General features: G+C 36.7%; 2 protein-coding genes across 7 annotated transcripts in view; both read right to left on the bottom strand.

The window, feature by feature from the left end:
* LOC105441572 (signal-induced proliferation-associated 1-like protein 1) overlaps positions 1–11,165 on the bottom strand; it is a 40,318-nt gene extending 29,153 nt beyond the window's left edge. For 2 of the 4 annotated variants that reach the window (XR_004066649.1, XM_011672797.2), the window contains exons 1-3: positions 10,945–11,165; positions 8,901–9,029; positions 6,610–6,615 (exon numbers count right to left, since the gene is read on the bottom strand). Coding sequence is in view for 3 of the 4 variants with exons in the window: in XM_011672797.2 (XP_011671099.1) it covers positions 6,610–6,615; positions 8,901–9,029; positions 10,945–11,134 (325 nt within the window). In the remaining variant the exon portion in view is untranslated. The remainder of the gene's footprint in view (positions 1–6,609; positions 6,616–8,900; positions 9,030–10,944) is intronic. The other 2 variants (XM_011672798.2, XM_011672800.2) reach the window with 2 other exon arrangements.
* A 1,658-nt stretch (positions 11,166–12,823) lies between these two features.
* The window catches only part of LOC580086 (signal-induced proliferation-associated 1-like protein 1), a 46,830-nt gene continuing 42,195 nt past the window's right edge, over positions 12,824–17,458 (bottom strand). For 2 of the 3 annotated variants that reach the window (XM_030999419.1, XM_030999420.1), the window contains 3 exons: positions 16,745–17,133; positions 15,790–15,991; positions 12,824–13,243 (listed from right to left, as the gene is read on the bottom strand). In XM_030999419.1, the coding sequence (XP_030855279.1) occupies positions 12,839–13,243; positions 15,790–15,991; positions 16,745–17,133 (996 nt within the window). In that variant the 3' untranslated portion in view covers positions 12,824–12,838. Of the gene's footprint in view, positions 13,244–13,881; positions 15,992–16,744; positions 17,134–17,458 lie in introns of those variants that run through there. The other variant, XM_030999421.1, reaches the window with a different exon arrangement.

Genomic DNA, 17,458 nt, shown 5'->3' with positions numbered 1-17,458 from the left:
TTGATTGCATTTGAGCAGCAATCTAAAAGCCCCACTGCACTACTTGTAGCTACTTGCGCCCTCTATATAGCAAACAATGCCTAATCGGTGACCATTGGTCCCCATGATCCTCTTTTTCTTATGTTAATTGAGAGCTGACTTCGTCCCTGTTTTCACGAAGTGACGGTAGTGAATAAAAATTGCATTCACTTTGCGTTACGATTTTCCTCACTACCGTCACTTCGTGAAAATAGGGACGATTTGATGAGCCAACCACCTGTAGGTGACCATGCAGGAGGGTCTAATCCCTTTAATGCTTAGGTGTTCCGGACAACTTTGCTCCTACAGCTGCTGAAATAGCCCCCAATATCAATGATACATCATGCTTTGAACCTGTATACAAAGACCAGACCGACATCCACTCCAGCAAAATTCCTACAAGTGGGCACAAGGCACAGATCATATGAAACAAGAAATTATACCTTTACAAACAGGCAACTTCATTGTTTACATCAACATGACATAGCACTTTTCCGATGCACTACACAGAACACCACAGGTGGCATATGCAGTGCTCAAGGTGCTGAGCTGAGACAGGCTCGATTGTTACATAAAAATGACACAGCACTTTTCTGATGCACTACACAGAACACCACAGATGAAATACGCAGTGCTCAAGGTGCTGAGCTGAGACAGGCTTGATTGTTACATAAAAATGACACAGCACTTTTCTGATGCACTACACAGAACTCCACAGATGACATACAGAGTGCTCAAGGTGCTGAGCTGAGACAGGCTTGATTGTTACATAAAAATGACACAGCACTTTTCTGATGCACTACACTGAATACCACAGATGGCATACAGAGAGCTCAAAGGTGTTTTGCAATCGATAGCCTACAGGTTGCACCTCCCAAATCTCATATCCTGGTGTTTAACCGACAGCCAATATCCCGTCATTATTGTTTAGCCCCTCTTCCCCCTTGTTGAGGTGTGAGCTCGTGATAAGTGCCCCTCGCGACAGGTCTTTGTCTAGACCTCCCATCTTGAGCCACGGGGACTTGCACTTTAACTAACAGCCCTCTGTGTTTCATTGTCAAATGCGATACAAAGGTGCAGTATAGGTTCCTATCCCGTTGCCAGTCCTGTAGGGATTCAACTGACGAGCGTTCCATAGGTCAAATTCAATCATCCAGGTTGAAGAGCCACTGTTTTTTCATGGGGAATAGAGGGGGGGGGGGGGGGGGGAGAGAGATTCACATCATATTTTTCGTTTAAGTATTTATCTGAAATAGTCTTGGGTGTAAATGATGAGTTCATCAACTTATGTGAAAATGTGAAAAAATATAATATTTGAAAGTTTGTGTAGTTAGTATATAAACACAGGAAAATTAATTCTCATTTTTTAATTTTTTTTTAATTGAATAAAGGACAATATTAAAGCTAAAGGAATACCGTATTACTCTCACAATCATATATTTGTGCTTCATTGTATCCCAATACTCCTTTCCTGCAATTTGTTAATGTTTCAAAAAAGTGAATACCTTTAAATAATGCAGATTACCCAGAAATTAACAACACTGGGTAGTAGCGTCAAATCCACCCCTTCTCTCCATTCATGTATCCTTTTCTCATCATCTCATGATTTCACCACTAATATCCTTTTTTTACAACCAATCCTCTATCTGCCATGTTCATGAAATTGCAAGAAGGCCCCGCCTTAGAGATCTTTGTTTAGGACATGTCTTGTGACCATGCGTCTTCAGCTTTTTTAAGAGTTACAAAACACTGGGGATGTCCACTAGCTTGTTCGCCGAGAACACAGTCAGCAAGAAACTCACACACTAGCTTTGCAATGTTTGTTGTTGGAATCAACACACAGCTTCAATTTTTTTTTCTCTTCCTCTTGCTATCATAGATACTATAAATAAGACTGGAGTTGAACAAAAGCAGTCAGAAACAATTGCTCTTCAGGGAATTTCACGACTGAAACTGATCTTAGTTACCCATATCTGATCAAACTCAAAGGCAGGAAAATGCAAGTACGTGTTGTAAATTGGAACTTAATGGAACTTTGAATAGTATTATATCTTTGAGATTAGAGAATATTGAAAGAGGTGTAACTCACTTAAATAAAAGGCAAAAAAGGATTGATACTATTCACATTTTGTAAACAATTAACATAGGAAAATGTTTTGAATTATACTTTTTTTCTGCAATACAGTAAGATAATCTAAGTATTAACAATTAGGGTGAAATGTATCATAAAATTAGCTGTAGATCCTACAAGATACTGAATCTCTCAAGCCCCCCCCCCCCCCTCCCCCAAAAAGAAAATATATTGATTGATCATTGCTATTCCCCCAAATTCCTTGTTGCCACCACAATCATCAATTACAATATTTATTACAACATTTCCCACAAAAAGCTATACTTGATCAAATCTTACATCCTTTGTGGAGTGGTTTCTTTTCCCATAACCACTGTTCTTGCATGACTCAAAGACAACGTCACGTCCCAGTTTGACATTGAAAGCATGCCTGAATATCAACAGTATGATCTTTAAAGATCAAATAGATGCATCCATAAGGAGAGGAATACTTTCTACCAAGGTTCTACAATCGACAAGGCTGGCGGATCATGTGATGATCCATACATAGCTCTCAAGGTTTGTCGTGTATGTCAGATTGTGATGTCACAAACTTCAAGGAAAAGGGATCTGGCTTGTGTCATGTTTTTATGTTTTCCTTCTTCTTCTTCTTTTATTTTTTATTTTAACGACAGAAAAGAGATTGAGTTAGAGGAAGCATTCAATCCACTTTTGTGGATAAAAATTTGACAGGTACCATGTCCATATTTTAGTAACTGGTGAGAAAAACAAGACTACCAAAATAAAAGATAGTAGAAAAGTTTACTTGCAAATAATTTTAAGTGAACATATTACAAAAATAATTTTAGTTCATGAGACAAATTGGGTTTCACAAAACAAGAAAATCTACATCACTTCCAAAAAAATGTTAAATGCAAAGAAGGTTGAATTTTGTATAAGAAGCAATCCTATCCCTTCCAAAAGTAACGGATAGAGTATAAAACATTTGCCAGTAGTCCATACAACACATCCAATCCAATACTACATGTTACATCTTCATGAACTCTGTATATAATTAAATGAGGTACTCATGAAATGGGGTTTAACAAATTTAGGCTGGGCATTCCACCAATAAGTGTACCCCAATCCTTCTTGCAAATCAGTCCATAACTCACCATAAAAAAACATAATCATTTCAAGTTATCACCCCTGCACAACTGCCCACTATAGGCCTGTCTTAATCAGCTCAAGATTGCCAAATATCCCGCTATTTGAACTTTCCCGATCGCAAATTATCCCGTTAATTTTCGTCTTCATCAGCCCGAAGTTACAATTAGCAGGATATTTTGTCGAGATAATCATCCCAAGATATCTTGGGCTAGTTTGCAAAATATCCCTCTATTTATCCGGAGCGTCTTCACCATCCCGAAGACTCGCACTATGCGCGAATGCCGAGCAAAATATATCGAGCTCGGGTTTAGAGTTCCGAGGTCGAGTCCCGAGTTGATGAAGATGCGATTTGTAACTTCGGGATTATTTCCCAAATCAGAAATAGCGGGCTATTTGGCAATCTCGAGCTGATGAAAACATACCTTATGACTATCACCCCTGTAAAGTTTTTTGATCAGGTTAGACCTGCCCTTATTCTTAGCTTTCAGCAACTCTATCAAGTAATGGGAGACCTTGGTATAGAGGAACCTTTCCTCTGGCTTGCAAGATTAAATCAGATTTGTATAAAGCTAATTGAAGTACCTTGGAGGAGTAATGTGTTTATTTTGTGGTAGGAGAGGACCGGGCAAGAGTATGACTATAAAGTTAGCCTAGAAAACTAGTTCTACTGTAAGAGTAGGAATGTAGGCGAAGTAATGGCTGTCATGAGAAATTTTCATTCATTTGTTTTGTATCCTGTCAGTTGTTCGGCTAAGACACACCAGGGTTTTATTATAAAGTGCAGAAAACTACATGTAGTAGTGCTAATGTCTGAAATTTTAATTAGTAGGCTGTGTTTTTTTTTCTTCTTTTTTTCTTTCTCACTTCTTCTTTTTTCTTTCTCTCTTTCTTCCTTCTTTCTTCTTTTCTTTTCCTTTTCAATTTTAAAGACATTTAGCAGACCTGCATAGTGTGGATAACTTTTTCCCCAATAATTTTGATTTTGTACATGTATACTGGAGAACGAGTATGATGACAACAGAGTTTATAGTAATCACAGTATTTTGAGTGTTGAACCAAATCTGTGACTAAAATAATGGACTTGTAGAACATTAAATAAAGATAGGATATGTTTCCAATCCAATATGAGCATTACAAACAGAGAGAAAATGCTACAGACCTGTCAATGTCAAAATGAAGTCAATGTCGAAATGAAGCCAATATGTAATCTAATTGCTCGACACCCATGCACCCTTTTTAAGGGGAGGGGGGGGGGGGGGTGCTTTCCTGGGTTTTTTCTTTTACCCCTTTCTGTTTTTTTATTATTCAAGGGACATTCCAATAACTTAATAATTTCCCTGACAAAGTACCTTGTGACAACACGTCACTGCTTACATTCATCTTTTCCCTTCATTCTGTTTTTCTGTTTTTTTCTCATTTTCACTGGGTGACTCATGGCCAGCTAAATAGGAGAGGTTCTCATAATAAATGATTCACTGGCTAAATACACGTTGGTAAAGGGTTGAAAAACAGATGAAGATGAAGATAACGATAGCTTGAGGCACTCCAAATTTACTCACAATCTATGACAGGTAGTAATATCACCTCTTTATAGAAAATCTCACCACAAATTCTGCATGCGTAAGTTTTATACATAAAAATGATAGGTCTATCAAGAAATTCATGCCCATGTAGGAACTGTCTAACTGTATCCTCATGAGTCCAGCAGTGTGACTCTAATGGTGCATGGCCAGAAGATACACATTTCTAGAAATATACATAGTACATTATAAAAATATACATAGAACATTTATAGAAATATACATAGTACATTTCTATAAATATACATAGTACATTTATAGAAATATACATACACTGTAGTACATTTTTAGAAATATACATAGTACATTTATAGAAATATACATAGTACATTTCTAGAAATATACATAGTACATTTTTAGCAATATACATAGTACATTTTTAGAAATATACATAGTACATTTTTAGCAATATACATAGTACATTTTTAGAAATATACATAGTACATTTTTAGCAATATACAAAGTACATTTTTAGAAATATACATACTGTAGTACATTCTTAGAAATATACATACTGTAGTACATTCTTAGAAATATACATAGTACACTTTCAGAAAGATACATACCGTAGTACATTTTTAGAAATATACCTTAGTAAATTTTTAGAAAAATACATAAAACAATTTTGAACTGTACATCTTCATAACACATTTTGTATGTACATTGTCTATTAAAATTGTTTAAAGCAGTGTGTTAAAACATTTCTGGAGATTTGAAAAGCTTGACCACTAGACCTGATAACAGGCTTCAGCAAGGCACAGAACAATATGATTTTTTCTAACCAATTTCATTTTCAAACCAATTTCATTTTCAAATGAATAGTACAGGCAACAGTATGATCGAAGAAGTGTTTATATTTTATGGAACTTAAAGAGCAGTCAAAAGTGTGAACCGTTGCATCTTTTCTTTCAATTTTTAAAGAAGAAGTAGATATCAAATAAAAAATGCAAAATGGAAAAAAAAGGTTTAGATCAAGAAAATGCACAAAATTGACAAAGGCAGCGATTTAAAATTGATTGCATGACAGATACAGAGCAAAAGCCACATATACATGTATGATACATCTACGCTAAAAGTGATTCTCTAACAGAAAGGGAAAATTAAGAAATAGAAATAGGAAGTCTAGCTAGAAAGCAGAAAAACATGACAACCATTACTACTTCACCATGATAGCCAACATAACTTTACATTGAATACACACCACACATTGCAAAGAAAAGAAAGCACTATTTTAAAAGATCTGACAGCCATAGACCCACACAGAAACCCATATATGGTGTGTGTACATACAAACACTGTTAGCAAAGGATGTTTGCAATATCCAAAAGTTTCGACAAATTCTTGAATGGTTATATCTACAAAAAGAGGGTGATCCTGCAGGTTGAAGAATTGTTTTAAATTTCCTTTCTTTTGATGAAAATCTTTCAAAAACCAGAAGGTTCATTATTCATTTAGGTTTATTGATATATAAATTTATCACAAAAGAAGTTAAAGAACCACCATTTTATTAAGAGTGTACCCCCCTCTCCCCTTCCCCTTGAAGAATTTAATTGATTGCTCACATAGAGAAACAGGATGTAAAATTGTGATTATACATTGGAAATAACCAATACGAGAGACAAACTACATATGTTTGAAAAATGAGGTGGTGGAATAGGAAATGCCATCACATAAAGACAAGAATGAAAAGAAATCGCCAAGGAGATAGAGTGAGAACAACACGCAAGGCACATCAAACTAATTTTACACGTATGAACAGCTGCTGTTACAGCTACATTGAATCATACTCACCAGGCACTGTGTGTTTAGACGTGAGGGGTGAAAAGGGGGACAAACAAGTGGAACATGCGTTAGTATACACTGGCATATATATATAAATAGAAACAACAGAGAAAGGTTGCACAGCATACATTCTCCCCTTTTCTCATAATCGGATGCAAATGTGCAGCCACCACATATCTACATGTATGACACGATTCGCCCATGCCCCGTTTGGTGCCTCCTTTTCGTACGTGATTATGAAAACTGTATAGAACCCAATGCAGTCAGTGCAAAAACACAAACAGATTTATTTACACACATTTTGAATACTTTCTCCATGACAAAAAACATACAGCATTTCCCAAAATGGAATCATATTTCACATAAATCTAAATATCAAAGACTACTGGTCACTGCTCTAGCATGTGGATATAAATCTTCCCACTAAAGTCTTTCCCACATAAGACATTTCCCACATAAGTCTTTCCCACTTAAGACATTCCATTTTTGCAGTTAGGATACAACTATGCAATGTTTGTTCTGGCATTGCACATGTTATTCCATAAATATTATCATGCAACATGTAAAATTTTGAACAATAAAGATGCAAATATCATAAATATGTATATGTACAAAATCCAACAGCTTCATTTCACATATGCCATGAGAAGTCCTTATCTAACTAATTACAAACATTGTTAAAGATTGAGAATACAGATATCTCTGAAGTAAAAAAATTGCTAAAGGTTAATTGAATATTTCATCACCAAATGATAATTATTGATGAAAGGCATGGGGGCAATTCCACGGTAACGGAAGGACACTCAGACAAGATTTTTGAACTTCAGGTTCATACTAAAAGAAATGTTTTATTAGTATGTATTAAACTATGGGGAACAAAATGTGTTTCAGTCAAGTGGAAAGCTTCATCAACTTCACAAAGTTTGGATAAACACTAATTAACTGGAAAAACCATGTCCATTTTTATGTCCTTCCGTTACCGAGATAATTAATATGCACATTCTTAAACTACTTAACTATAATGACAATTTTTTTGGGGAGAATTAAAGGCACTTATATAGGTATTATATCTGTACTGTTTCACATCTTATACTAATAAAACAGTTCTTTTAGTATGAACCTGAAGTTCAAAAATCTTGTCTGAGTGTCCTTCCGTTACCGTGGAATTGCCCATGGGTAATACATGGGAATGACAATGTTGATTTTACAAATGCATAAACAAAATACCTGCAGATTGTAAACATGAATGAAATGAATATATAATAGTTCTTCAGCTACAATGCTTGGGGATGCAGGCAGAATGAAGTTAAGAAGTTAAGAAGGAAAGCATGCATTTGAAAAACAAGCGATGAAATGTAAAATACGCAATAAAGGAAAGAATTATTTGAACACTCTCATGTACATGTTATGGTCCATCATATTGAGAACAAGAAATAAATTTCTTGTAAGGACTGAATAAAAAAAAAAAAAGATATATTAGGAACCAAACACCGCCTAACCTGAAAAAAATAAAAATGTACAATGAATAAGAAAATTCAAGGAAAATCGAAACTAAAAGATAAAGTATGTATATGTGAAGATGCCAACATGCGAAGACAAACTATATTAATAAATAAGATAAATGTATGTGGATGGAAAGGTTAAAATGATTAATATACAACCAATTCAGAACAACTTGGGTCTAAAGAATGAATATGAAATGAATATAAAACACACACCAAAAAAAAAAGGGGGGGAATGAACGTAAAAACACGAATTCTACTTTAAAGAATATGCTGGGAATCCTGTAATGCTCAGCATAAAAATAATATAGGAGCTTTGGCATTAAGATCTGCAGAAAAGCGAGGCAAGCAAGCAATTTAGGTGCAATTAATGGTCCTTCTCTGTTTCTCATCTTGTGGTATTTTGCTATTACAGTATTATTCAGGCATTTGAAAGAGAGCTTCACTCAGTTGCAGGAAGCTATTATTGCACGATCAATATTGCATTTGATAATGAGCAATTATTTGGGCTGCAAACAGAATCTCCATGGAGATAATAAACTATGAATTCAACTAAACTAGTTGTGTTGGAATACATAGAGGATCTCCTTTAGTAAATGAAAAAAAAAAGAAAGCAAGCAGGAATACATGAATGATGATTTTAGACACAGGTTTTAAAAGGAAACACACTTTTTGGTGAAAGCGATAATTGGGATGGTGGGGTTCATGATAAAACAACAAATGAAAACCAAGCAAAAACAAGAGATGATCATGATGCAGGCTTCTATAATGATGGTTGCACAAAATGAAATTGTGTACCATGATATTCCTTGGCGGCTTTCACCAGATTGTCCCAATCGAGGCCGGAGTTGTTCGTGTCTGGGAGGGGAAACACCTCGGAGGTCAGGTCGTCTGAACTGGCCGATAGACCTGTCTGTCTGCCATCTCCTACGAAGGTCAAAGGTCAGAGGTCAAAGGAGTGATATGGGATGAAGCAACATCAGAACGTCTCTTAGCGATTTGACCATAAAGTATTTCAGTTACATTCATGAATATGGCTATCAATACCAAGTTACCATAATGGATGTAAGCTACAAGAACTTATTGCATTTAACCGGTCGTGAGAAGCTGGGACCTGGGGAGTGTTTCACAAAGACTAAGATCAAATTTAAGTTCGACTTCACTATGACAGGCTGCTCATGTCACTGTTTGCTCTCACCATTTACTGGCATTGGTCACTCAAGGGACGTACAAATCACGGCCACAAATCTACTGAATTTACATTTTTTGATAATTCATTATTGAAGGAATAAATATTATCCAAAGATCATAATGGTGGGAGCAAACAGTGGCATGAACGGCCTGCCATAGTTAAGTCCCACTCAAAGTTGATCTTAGTCTTTGTGAAACATTCCTCAGATGTATTTACATTAAATGCTTGATGACAATTTGACTGCAAAATTATTCTTGTTTATTACATTTGACATTCAACTGATAATCACACTGAACATTGCAGTCAAGCACGTCAATATGTGTAGAGCTTTACAAGATACAAAAACAAGTGCAAGTATACTTGGTAGACAGATGTATATACATTTAAATGGTTGATATATTTAAATGGTTGGTACATTTAATTCAATTTTCATTCTGAATTTGTCAATATTTTTGTTTCCACCATTTCTGATCTTCAAGTTCATTATTAGAGCCTCCCTTCACATTTCTGCTTCGATTCCAGTTCTATCAACAATTACAAATGCTGTATTATTTCTTTTCTTAATGCATCGCATGAGACAACAACTGTATAAGACAATACTAGGTACATGTATACACCATGATTATAACACTTGTATATAAACATTTAGCAGTAAGTCTTGATCATGCATTTATGCACAAATAATGACAACATTAAGCACAGCCAAAGTTACATGCAACGGGAACAACAACAAATGAATTTACATTTAAAACAGCTGGCCTAATGAAGCATGAATATTTCATTCCACACCCTAAGAATAGCTCATTGTATCTTGGTAACCATTAGAGCAGTATCAAGCTGCTAGTTTGAACCTTATCACAGAAGTGACCTCTCTTTGTGTTCATGGGTTTTTAAAAAAAAATCCTAGGCATCGTAATAATTAATAATAATCATAGGTATTTCTTTAGCGCTGTCTATCTAGAAATTCTATTTCGAGGCGCACTAATTATTACCCCAGCTTAAGCCTAACAGCCATTACAGCGCTCCAGCATTTCAAGGAATTAATTCCTGCCAGGTACCCATTTACCTCACCTGGGTCGAGTGTGGCAAATGAAGATTAATGCCTATCGTACACATACACAGAGCTATAACTTCACCCTAAGGGGTATATTTGAATGCAATGATTCAGGGGTAACTTGATCTGTACGAAGGTGCACAATATTGCACAGATGAGAATAATTCAGTATAAAGGACAGGACAATAATAGATAGATATGGTTATAATGAACAGACGGGAAAGAAAGGGGCATGGTATTGGGAGGGGGAACAAGAGATAAGAGAGGGACAAGAGAGGGCAGCAGATAGACTGTGAGCGTCAAATAGAGGAGGTGGAGTAAATAGTACTCAGAGAGAGAGAGAGAGAGAGAGAGGAGAGAAACAAAGAGACAGAGAGGCAGTCAGACAGAAACACAAAATGAAAAACCAAGGACAGAGACAAAAACAGAGAGAGAGAGAGAGAGCAAGAGAGCGAGAGCAAGAGAAAGAGAGAAAGAGAGAGAGAGAGAGAGAGAGAGATAGAGGGGGGGGGGGGAATGAATAAATGAGATGAGGGAAGGAACTAAATCCAAAATGCAACTCTTTTCAAACCATCATCTTCCAACCAATCCCTTACCATGCAACATGGTCTTCTCAGCTTGCATCTGGCTGGGCATGGCTCCGGACTGCGTACTGGTGAGGATGAACTCTGACCTGGGCGTCGGCTGGGACTGCTTCCTCTGCCGGGGGTACGTACCGCTCACATGGTTGGGCAGGCTCTCCTCCGAGACGGTCCGGTTCAAGGGAGGGGGCTGCGAGTTCAGCATGGGGGTCGTAATCGGTTGAGCATTCTACAGCGAGAGTAGGTGAGAGAGAAAGAGAGAGTGAGTGACTTGATATACATACATTTATTTCCACCCAGGAATGTTCATCTAAAGATTTCAATAAAGTAAAAACTAGTCAGTTTACAAGAAACTGCAACCAATTTCACATTTCCTTCTTATAGTTTCTACTCTTTCTACTTCTTTAAATCATAAACCTAAATTTTCTGACATATCAGAGGTTTGTACTTTCTTTATATAATTTTTAGAAGAGATTATACAAAATGAAATGATTACATCTATACAGTAAATATTAGCACAATAGAAATGATTAATAATCTTACAAGAATACCAAATCCCCAAAGTGCTTTATTAGTATTGCCAGATAAGGTAATAACCCAATATATTTCATACAGTTAACACCTTGATTATACCAACACCTAGTAAATTTGATGGGTTTCTTTATTTTATTTTTTTGCGACTCAAGATTGAAAGGTTGATTGGTTTAATTAGTACATTTGTTGAATAATTTTAAGATGTAAGCTTTAATTGTCACATTCTTAAGAAACATATATTGGGATAAATCAATTTTTCACATACTTAAAAAATAACAAATCTCGGTAAGGGTATGAATAATTTAGTTGTTAACTGTACAAGTTAAACACTACAGCCTACATTTTTTTCTACTAACATGAATATCTTGGGTTTACGACATCATGCCACTCAAACGAAAACAGCCAAATGTAGATTTCAAAAGCACCAAGAGTACATACCTAGCAACAACTTCTACTCCTTTATGAACCGACTTAAATCTCATCTGACATCTAAAATCATGTACATGTATATGCAAATTAAAAGCACCTCAGAAGCCCATTAATGCTAAATTCTAAAGACAGGCCAGTTTATCTCTGAATCCTACATCTTAAAAGCATTCAATAATCTACCCACTTTAATAGACAAGAAAACCCATGCAGAGCAGTGTAGAAAGCAATTCCAGCAAGAACCTTTGCAATTATGACCCCCCCCCCCTCCCCCGCCCCGCCCCCCAAAAAAAATCTTCCCAATTATTACAAAGTGTGCACAATGTAAAGTGATATGATTTTGTTCTTATCTATAGAATTCCCATTGCATCATACAAATTGTTATTATATGATTATTTTACATCACCTAACAAACATCAGTAGCTGATCCGGCAATTAGGGTTTTTTAAATTCCTTTTGCATCACTTCTCCTCTCCTTAATGGTGATTTATTTTCCCACTCCCATGTAAAACACATTTGTTTATGCATTACAGATTAAGAGTGCAGCAAGAATAAACCCACATATGGACAAAAAGATATGAATTTATTTACTACAATTATCTAATACTGCAAATCCCAAAGTGCTCTTCTAAAACAGTTTCCCGAAGTCCTCCAATAACACAAATGCGAACCCTGTGTGCACTGTGACTCAGTACGGTGACAACATATTTCAAGAAAGATATTTATCCCTTTATTTTTAGATGGATTTGATTTGTTATAAACAGCCCTGTTACAGCAACAACAAAAATCAACTTGAAACTCAAAGGCGAATCCCATATGTGCTCCCCCTGGTATATATGCCAACCCCAAATGCACCGTGACCTGTTAATATGACAATATATTTCAAGAGAAAGATATTTTAGATGGAATTAATCTATTTAAAACAGTCTTATTACATAAGGATAAATTTCTAACTCCTAAACTCAAAGGTGAATCCCATATGTGCTCCCCTTGTATATATGCAACCCGAAACGCACCGTAACCTGTTACCATGACAACGTACTTTGAGAGAGATATTTACCCCCGTATTAGGCACACGTGAGATGCAGATTTGGAAGTGCGGAGTTCGATTAGTAGTAGAAGAAGTAGCCACGATGTGTTCCTCCTCGGAACCTGCCTCTTGGAAGGAGCCTGGAATGGTTACCATGGTAACGGCAGGGGTGGAGGAGGTGGGGGATGGGAGAGGACTGTGGAAGGCGGAGGAGGAGGGGTGGGCTTGGGCGGGGCCATCATGGTGGCCGTTTGAGATGATCTGGGGGTTGCCGGCCACGTTAATGGTAATGGAAGATGTGTGTCGGCCGTCTCCGTTCATTCTCTGTGTGAATTATATTATGTAGTCGTTTATTTTTTGAACAAGTGTTTCATGTAAGTGGCATGTCATTATGTCGAGAGTAAATTGAAGTTGTTTTGACAAAAGGGAAGAAAAAAAATCAACGAATGCCAATCGATGTATGATTGGACAGGTTTTTAGAGGAGATATAGTTCACGAAATATCGTTTTTGTAGTAGTATATAGATGGAAGATATGTTATTATTGTTGTCCAGATATAAACGATGAAATGTTAGATGGGTATACATGCAAGGGCATTCATGTTTAATGTTAGTATTATACATGTGGCAAGAGTAGTATCAATGAATTCATTCCGTTTAGTGATGTAATACAGGAATGAGCAAAGATACAAATACGGTATCGTAAAATGAGTTGATGATTAAAATGAATCATGAAATGTTGAATGGCATTACACATGAATTGTATGATTACAAACAGGCAAACAACCAAAGGTCAACATTTTACAGGTGATTTTTTTGGTTTTTTTATTGGAATGAGATAGCATGAAAATATATGTAAGTACATATATATATACAGTTGATTCAAATGTATACATTTGGAAATGACATGACATCACAATGCACATTGACAATACAATGAAAACAAACAAGACAGATAATGGAATGTTTGATGAGAAATTATTATTACCACAATGTCAACATTCAAGATAAATATATATGTGTGTCAAAGGATATTATGGGATAGTGATTCATAATATATAATGTGCAGAGTAAATAAATTAGTAGGGATGTTAGTGAGCAAATAGGGGGGTATTGACAAGGATTTTAAGAGTGGTATTAGATCAAGGGTTAGGAATCGGGGTAAAAAGGAATGTGTTTGAAGGTGTGAAGGGATAAAGAGAAAAGCAAAACAGAAACATATACCAGAAAATTAGAAAAAGAGTCTTCTCTCTCAGTTAGGCTATATAAAACATTAGGTACAAAATTATCTACAAATGTACAAGGCAGCCACGATACTACCACTAAAACATTAGAAAACTATTTAACGACCTCCTGTTATAATTGAGGACTAATTCATTAGTTATTTTGTACTATAAATTATCTATCAAAGAAATTTTAAGCATAAATTACCATTGTGTCATAACTATAGATTAAAGTCATAATTCCCATATTGCAAGCATTATTATTTTACACCAACATATTTATCAAGTACACATTCCCCTAATACATAATACAATCGTTTTCAAATTTTCAGTATAAAGGCCTTAACATGGTCACAAACATCAAAATTATATATACAAGATTACATTGCACACACATAGGGAGATAGTGAAAGAAAATACACATAGTGTTCAATATATATATATGTCATACTCATAAATTACTTTAAAGCATGACTATTATCATCATATATGAAGTGGTACAAAACTCCCCTCCTCTCACGTTAACTAGCTAGGTTTCACTTGAATTATGATATCCTACAAATTTAGTTAAGTTCATATTTTTGCAATCAAACCAAAGATGACCACCTGATAAAGTAGATTTTTTTTTGTCCTTCAAAAAGAGCCCATTGCATAGAATTAGTACCAGAAATGTAATACCCACTTCACAAAAATTTGCTTCATTAATGGGAACTAGATAATTCATATGCAGTTTTTGTACAATCAAACAAATCTAACTCAAATACTTTCAATTAATAATTAATGACTGCCAAACTTCAATGCAGATGATTACCATTGGAAGCCTCCTTTAAGGGGGATATTGTTATATGTGTATATTATAAATTGTATTAGTATGACAAATAACATTTGAAGTATACTGTATTGCAATACTACCCTTGGAAGACTTGCTTGTTATGTTATCCACCAAATTACATTAAACATATCTACAGTTCCACATTAACAACATTTCATTGATCCTACCACACACATTTGATTTATTCATAATTCATGAATCCTTTTTTTAAAAGGCAACCATTATATACATTCAAACTATTTTCAATTTTATATCAAATCCTATTTTTAAAGAATCAATTTACAGTAGAGAGTTACAAAACATGGAATTAGAAAATAAGGAATATCACTTTTGGTATTTGCTGGCCAAAAAAATTCTAGACTACATCACAACAAACAGGTGTTGTAACAGACATGTAACAGACAAAAGACAGATACTACCATAGCGACTTGAGAGACATAGTTGCATCACAAAAAATTATCTGTAAGTAATTTGTATCAGTGAATTTGTGCCTGTGTATTGTTCATTAATTTCAAGTAGACCGCAGAGAGAACTATTCAGGGGCCCCGTGTCATAAAACTTTATCTATAACAAATGCTTAATTTCTATGTTAAATTTGCTCTCAGCCAATCAGATGTCTTGATTTCAGTAGCTTATAACAGTAGCTTGTAACTTGTTATTGATATAAAGTTTTATGAAACAGGGCCCAGAGCTCCATGGACTGGCCTACAAACAAGCGCGTACGGATGGCACAACTATATCTCTCAGTCAGCTATGGATACTACATCAGTGCCCCTCTAAACCCACATCATGAACCAGCGTTGGCTTTGTTCCCTACCTCCTTCTTCTCCCTCTCCAGTGCAGCGTTGTACGACTCGGGGGCCAGGAGCTTCCGCAGGTCGTCCTGGACCCGATTGTTGGTGTGGGCCGCCTTGAGGGGCGTGGTCGCGCCGCTCCTGATGGTGGGCGTGGTGGCCGAGTTGACCCGTGACCGGGCAGCGAGGGACTCGTTGGATGACTTGTGGCCATCTAGCGGTCTTCTGAATGTTGAATAAGGTAAAATATAACAAAAATATTACAGTCAAACCTGCTTTAGTGACCACATGTATAGAAAGATCACCTGTCTACAAAGACCACATTTTTTGTCTCTCTTCGGTGGTCCTTATAGACAGGTTTTACTGTAATAAGTTTGAACTGCCTGCAGATAAGAGTGAGTTTATGACAATTCTAACAATATTCTCTTTTTCAGGTTATCATTTCCACAGCAAGGAGTATCCTTACAAAGGACTATTGACTTCCCGCTGTGTTGATGAAAAAGTAAACAAACTCAGGAAACTCCACAAATAGTTTTACAATAATCATGAAAACTAGAGAGAAAAAAAAATTTAAGTGGTATGAATTCTCAGCAGGGACATTGACAAATGCAATTCTACCATCTAACATATCGATATGAACAAAAGATAACTCCCCTTAAACCAATACTTGCTTGTGGCTTATGTAGTGTCTTTCATCAATCTCTGACATCTCCAATTTACATAAATATAATCAGTAATTCATCAACCTTCTTCAGATTTAAAGGCCCCCTGCACTAGTTTGGCATGGACGGATTAGACCTCCCTGCAAGGTCACTGGCAGGTGTTTATCTCATCAAATCAGCTCTCAATTAACAAAAAAAAAGGGCATCATGGGGGATCAACGGGTAACGCTTAGGCATTGTTGGCTGTATAGAGGGCGCAAGTAGCTATAAGTAGTGCAGTGGGGCTTTAATGCAAACACAAAAGCGTAAAACATACCTTCTGGCCATCTTAGGGCTTGTGCTGGACTCGCTCATACTACTACTGGAAGATGCAGATGGAGCCCCGCCCCTCCTGTGCAAACTGGCAAAGTCACCTGACGCCCCTGCCCCCGCCCGCCTGGGACTCTGTGCCCTCTTCCTGACCGTCTCGGGGCTCTGTGCGGACCTCCCCGGCATGGGGCTACGGGCGGGGGACTGTCTGCTGCTGGCCCTCAGGCTCCCGTAGTCCCTCGATGCCCCTGTACCCGAGCCTCCGGAGAGGGTGGAATGGGTGGAGTGGTCACTGATGTTGCTAGGCGTGGCATGGTGGTGTGGAACGATGCCTGCGAGGTGGTTGGGGCGCTGAAGCCTGGGTTGCTCCATGTCTATACCCTCTCTGCTTCGTGACTGGAGGAGGAATTAAAGACATTTCAATCAATATCTGGTTTGAGAAAAGCCCCAAAATGCAAAGTGCAAACAGTTTATCAATAAGGAAACTGAATTTACCATGTGATTCTGGGATATTGGTAGTCCTTTTATCAATTAGCCTGAAAAAGGCCAAGATATAATTATCTTGAAAATCCAGCTGCAACCCTTATCAAATATCCTTGACGGAAAGAAGCCTAGAGCAACTGTTGCAGGAACAAATGTTTGAGTACTATTTGACTAGATTTTAAGTGTTTAAAGAACAGACTGAAGTCAACAGAAGGCATAAAGCAACTATTGCAGGAGC

The sequence above is a fragment of the Strongylocentrotus purpuratus genome, unplaced genomic scaffold (genome assembly GCF_000002235.5).
Source record: "Strongylocentrotus purpuratus isolate Spur 01 unplaced genomic scaffold, Spur_5.0 spur5_scaffold_5, whole genome shotgun sequence".
NCBI lineage: Eukaryota > Metazoa > Echinodermata > Echinoidea > Camarodonta > Strongylocentrotidae > Strongylocentrotus > Strongylocentrotus purpuratus.
Note: the sequence above shows the minus strand (reverse complement) of the source record. Positions and strands in the feature narration are given on the sequence as shown.